We start from the raw sequence: 5556 nt of genomic DNA, 5'->3' as shown, positions 1-5556 counted from the left end.
TATATATATATATATATATTTTTTTTTAGCATTGCACATTATTTTCCGCGCTGACTTCCATCATCCTCCTTTTTGTGTAATATATTTGTATTATGTTGCATTTAAGAAGTCATATTTAATTAAAATAATTAATTAAATTAGGTGAAGCTAAAGCAACCGAGCAAATTTTAGAAAAACTCATGCAAATGCGTGAAAAAATGAACACTGTCATCAAAGATTACGATATATTATTAGAATCTTTAATTTTTATCTTTAGAAATCTTGAAGAGGTAAGACAGATTTTAAATGCAATACAACGTCATTTAATTTATATATATGCCTTGAAATATGTAAATTATTCTTCATTCGTCATTTTTAAGATTGAGCATAAAATTGAGGAAGCAAAACAAGAAGTTGAACACGTCTCAAGTTTTACAAAGTTGATTGATGTGGATGGTTCTTTAAATAAATTTAATATATTAAAAACGTTTATTACGGAATCTTTATTACAAATACATACAAAATCTGAAGAAATAATAGACAACATTAGACAGGAACCGCTAGAATCAGCAACACAAGACATTGAGAAACTGAACCGCACGATAGATTCTGTACGCATCAAATTTGAGTTATTCCAAACCGAAACGTCAAACCGTCTCGAAGAACATCGGCATCTGTGTATTTTTAGAGAGGATATTGAAAAAATTAATTACGATCTACGTGAATTAAACGAACAGTTAAAAAATATGGATGGAAGAATTGGTGACAATTTATCAGTTTTGAAAGCGACATTAACTGCTTTTGAACAGTTTGAGCAAACAATAACGGTAAATTACATTATTACGGTAATTTTGTGATTATGAAGAAATTATAAAAAGATTATAATATTAATTTAAATATTTGTTACTAGATTTTAGACAAAAGAATTGAAACTTTTATAAAAAAAACAGAAGAGACAATTGTTCCATTAACTCCACAAGTGACGGATGAAATTTTATCTCTGCGCAACAGATGGGATCATCTGAGGAAACATGTTAGAGATACCAAAAAAAGAATGCATTTAAGTAATGATTATTTCATACTCTTAGAAGAAGCTAAACAGTGGTTCAGGGAAGGTAACAAACTTTTGGTGATTATTGCACGTAAAGCAACAGCCGTAAAAGTGTCTGAAGAAGCTATTGATTTACTGCAAGAGATTGATGCTTATATAAAGCCAGGTGAAGATCAACAGGAAAAGAGAATTGAGAAGTTGAAACAATTATCGACAATAGTTTTCGGTAAAAGTGGCATCATATTTAAGAAAAAGTATACGTTAACGAATAAAATAAATATACAAAATGATCTGTTTGCAACATAATAATGTTTTAGGTACAGACAGACTTCCGCAATTTAACGAAGTGATAGTAGAGAATCGGCAAATGCTAGATTCATTCGCAGTTATTTCTTCCGAGTTGCGTACCCTGAGTCAAAATTTACAGAATGCCAAAGATCTCCGAGAGAAGCTGCAAATCGAGAAGTTAGAAGCTGATAAAAAGTTACAAGCTGTAAAAATAGAAATGGCCGCGATGGAAGCTGCAAAGATAGAAGCGGAAAACGCAAAAAAACTTGCGGAACACCTTGCCGCTGAGACTTTAGACAAAGCTGTGATAGAGGCAAAAAAATTAAAAGAGGAACATGCACGAAAAATTGTTCCTTCCATTTCTCATTCCGTCTCTGCCCAAACTGACGAGACCATAGTTGAAGAAACAATTCATAAAACTTCCGCTGTAACAACGAAAGAAATTCATATTCTTCAAAAGGTATTTTAAAGATAGATTTAAATTATTGGTATTATAACTATAAAATTTATACTTATAATTATTATAGATGGAAATCGAAAAGGATGTTCCAGTTATTCAAAAAGAAGCTGGCCCATTTAAAAAGCTTGTATCTGAAGAGATATGCGACGAATATGCTAAAGAAACACAAATAAACAAAATTATTTCATTAGCTCCAGAATTCACAGTTCCTTTGAATGATGCAATGGTTCAAGAAGGCAAAGAATTCAGTTTTGAATGTCATCTAATTGGTCAGCCGATACCAGAAATAGTATGGTACAAGGATGGAATATCGATTTTAAATAATCCAGACTATTTAACAACTTATATAAACGGCGTTTGTACTTTAAAAATAGAAGAAACATTTACTGAGGATTCTGCTAAATACACTTGCCGTGCATTTAATATTCATGGCTCTGTCGAAACATCGGCCATTCTCATTGTCAAAGGTAATCTGATTTACGTGCGAATTTTATTAATTACTAGTACGTACATTAATATTTAATTGTTCATGTTAAAAACTTTTAATGTAGAAATTATCACGGAAGAACAGCCAAATGTACCTGTTTTCGTGAAAGAATTGCAGCCCTCTTTTGCGATGGAAGGATGCTCTCATAAATTAGAGTGCACTGTTAAAGGAAATCCTCTACCGACAGTACAATGGTACAAAAATGATATCAACATCGATAATTCTCCGGACTATATTATCACTTTTAATAATGGAGAAGCTGTTCTAAAGTTTGATGAAATTTTCTTGGAAGACAAAGCTTCGTATACTTGTAAAGCAGCAAATCAATGGGGACAATCGTCTACTACTGCTTATTTGGACGTGAAACGTAAGTTTATAATAATAACATAGGTAATGACGCATTAAAAAAATTGTATATTTTCTTTTTATTTATATGAATATTAATTTTAGCCGCGCAAATTTCTGTGAAGAAACCATATTTTGTGGTACCGTTATCAAATGCTATGGTCAAGGCAGGTCAAAAAATGAAACTAGAATGCGAAGCTAACGGAGATCCAATTCCTAAATTAATCTGGACTCACGATGGAAAATTAATTGAAGAAAGCAAATATCATAAAGTAAGATAAGCGATGATGTTTTAATGTATTTAATATGATATAATCATCAATTTGCGTGTTTATTCAGATTCGAACAGACGGTGCCCGAACAAGCTTGATCATCACGGAAGCTTTTCCAAAAGATGCCGGATCTTACGCGGTGACTGCCAATAATGAAATCGGGAAAGATACAACATCTTGTATTGTTTCTGTGAAAGGACGTTGGCTTCATGAAACCAGTGAATCCGAGCTTGTTTGCAGTGATATAGAACTAATAGTTCCAAAATTTCAGTTACCTTTGCAAAATCTTGAAATTCAAGAAGGACAATCAGCTAGGCTAGACTGCGTGATTGTAGGTCAACCTGAACCGGAGGTAAATTATTTATTTCTAAATCATTCATCTTATAATTCACCTTTTTATCATTTTTTTTTAATTTTGTAACTTTCTAGGTAATTTGGTATCATGATGAACAGCCTGTAAAAGAATCGTCAGACTTCCAATTACTTTTTCAAGGTGATCGGTGTTCGTTAGTTATTCATGAAGCTTTTTTGGATGACGCTGGTATATATAAAGTAGTTGCTATTAATTCCGCTGGCGAAGCTTCTAGTCAGTGTACATTAACAATTATGCGTACGTATAATTATATCCTTTTTTTAATAAAAAATTTATTATTTCATACATAATATTTTTCCTTGCATTTGTAGCAACATCTCACGTCTCAAAAGAACAGGAAGAAACTCTTACCAGCGGTTTTGCTCCAAAATTCATTAAACTTCCGACGGACTTGTTGGTGGCTGAAAGCGAAAATGCAATTTTCGAATGTGTCGTAATTGGAGAACCTAAATCTGATTTAAGATGGTATTCGGATGATGGTGAAATGATTCATAACGAAAGGATTTTGGTGCGTATATTAGACACAGATTGCATTTTATTTAACGTTTACTTAAATCCGTGATTATAATATATTTATGGTCAAATTGCCATAATATATCAGATTGGAGAAAGAAAAGATGGAACAGCCTTTTTGGAAATTTCATCAACGATACCGAAAGATAAGGGCAATTATGTAGCAAAAGCTATAAATACACACGGTGAGGCCAAAGCTTTTGCCAGATTAGTTGTGAAATCGCTTAGTGATTTTAAAAGAAACGAAGAATTTATCCAGATGGAAGAAAAATTGATTCAGCCAACATTCAAAGAAACATTTCAGGACAGGAAAATACTCGAAGGAGTTTCAATCAAATTCGAGTGCATCGTCATTGGTAAACCTTCTCCTAAGGTAGATAATTTAATTTTACCTACGCAGTATAAATTTTTTCAAATATTATATACTTTTATATTTTTGCGAGTAATGAAACAAATAATTATTCTTTTTGAAAGACAGTTACACTGAAATCCTAATAGGGATGAAAAAATTAGTGGTCTTAAAATTTTTGTTAACTAGAATTTGTATATATAAACATAAAGATAACATTATTTTACTCATTTTTGATAAAATAAGCTTTATAAGTATCATTACATAAAAAAAAGAGCAATAAATATTATAATTTATAATATTAAGAATAATGCAATTTTTTATTTGATCCTCATAAGTAATAAAATAGTAGAGCCTAGGCGCTCTCTACTATATTTATACTGTAATAAAATAATATATAATAAATAATAAAATAAATAATAAATTAATATAAGCAATATCAAACATTATAGAGAAAAAAATTTAATAGAATATTATGTTATATGTGTTTGTTTTGTAAAATCGTCTCAAGCATTATCTAATAATTAATTGTAAATAAGATTATTTGATTTGTGATTTTTGAAAATTTTAAAATTTGCATTGGTCACGTAAACAACGTCTAAATGAAAGGTTGGCACGCCTGTCAGAAACGGGGCGAAAGTAATTTTGTGCCCGACGAGTTATATTTAAACGCGAACAATATACTTCATGTGAAAAGCTCGATTGCAGTCGTGCCGCGGAGCATAAGATGGAACTTTCGATGCGGTGCGAAGCATCATGGACTTGTCACAGAGGTACTTCGTTAACACCTTTCTCGTCTTTTCAAAATTGTCGAATATAACGGAAGCACAGGAACTCATATATTTTTCTCTTGATACACATGTATACGTGTCCATTGCTTTATTTTTAACGGATTAATTAACAGGTTTTATTATTCAAACTTTTTTTTTTACAGATTCAATGGTTGTTTAACGAGCGGCCGGTTCATGGGAAAGATTTTCTAGTTTCCGTTAGCGGAGATCGACAAGTTTTAACAATTCCTGTAGTCAGAGATGCACACGTCGGTACTGTCTCTTGCGTAGCAGAGAACGCGGCTGGTAGAGCGGTTTGTAGTGCTAAAGTCGAAATTGGTAAGCTAATATTATTATACACACATTTTTACTTCGTATTTTATTTGCTCTTTTTATTAATTTTATTAACGACTTGTTTTACAATATTATGATAACATTTTATTTTTAATTCTTTTATTTCCTTTCGCTGAAAATAATATTAGAAAATGCAACGGTGTCATAAGTTATTAATACTCGCGTTACCCTAGTCCAATGTGGCTCATTCAAAATTCCCAGTCAACGATAGATAAAATAGCCATTTCATGAGAGAATCGAACAAAGATATGCATTAATTGCATATTTTGATATATAATAACATCATTTATGTTTTGAATTAAATGTTATCATTGA

At 31.4% G+C, this 5556-nt stretch overlaps 1 protein-coding gene across 1 annotated transcript in view; it reads left to right on the top strand.

The window, feature by feature from the left end:
• Nucleotides 1-5556, top strand: part of LOC108688944 — a 39545-nt gene that overhangs the window by 16507 nt on the left and 17482 nt on the right. Inside the window, 12 exon segments of the mRNA XM_018195503.1 lie at nucleotides 142-269; nucleotides 360-806; nucleotides 890-1256; nucleotides 1348-1778; nucleotides 1846-2245; nucleotides 2330-2632; nucleotides 2716-2882; nucleotides 2950-3234; nucleotides 3312-3492; nucleotides 3567-3763; nucleotides 3857-4141; nucleotides 5052-5226. Coding sequence (XP_018050992.1) covers nucleotides 142-269; nucleotides 360-806; nucleotides 890-1256; nucleotides 1348-1778; nucleotides 1846-2245; nucleotides 2330-2632; nucleotides 2716-2882; nucleotides 2950-3234; nucleotides 3312-3492; nucleotides 3567-3763; nucleotides 3857-4141; nucleotides 5052-5226 — 3366 coding nt within the window.

This window comes from Atta colombica, unplaced genomic scaffold (genome assembly GCF_001594045.1).
Source record: "Atta colombica isolate Treedump-2 unplaced genomic scaffold, Acol1.0 scaffold250, whole genome shotgun sequence".
NCBI classification, from domain to species: Eukaryota; Metazoa; Arthropoda; class Insecta; order Hymenoptera; family Formicidae; genus Atta; species Atta colombica.
This window is presented reverse-complemented; position numbering and strand designations above follow the sequence as displayed.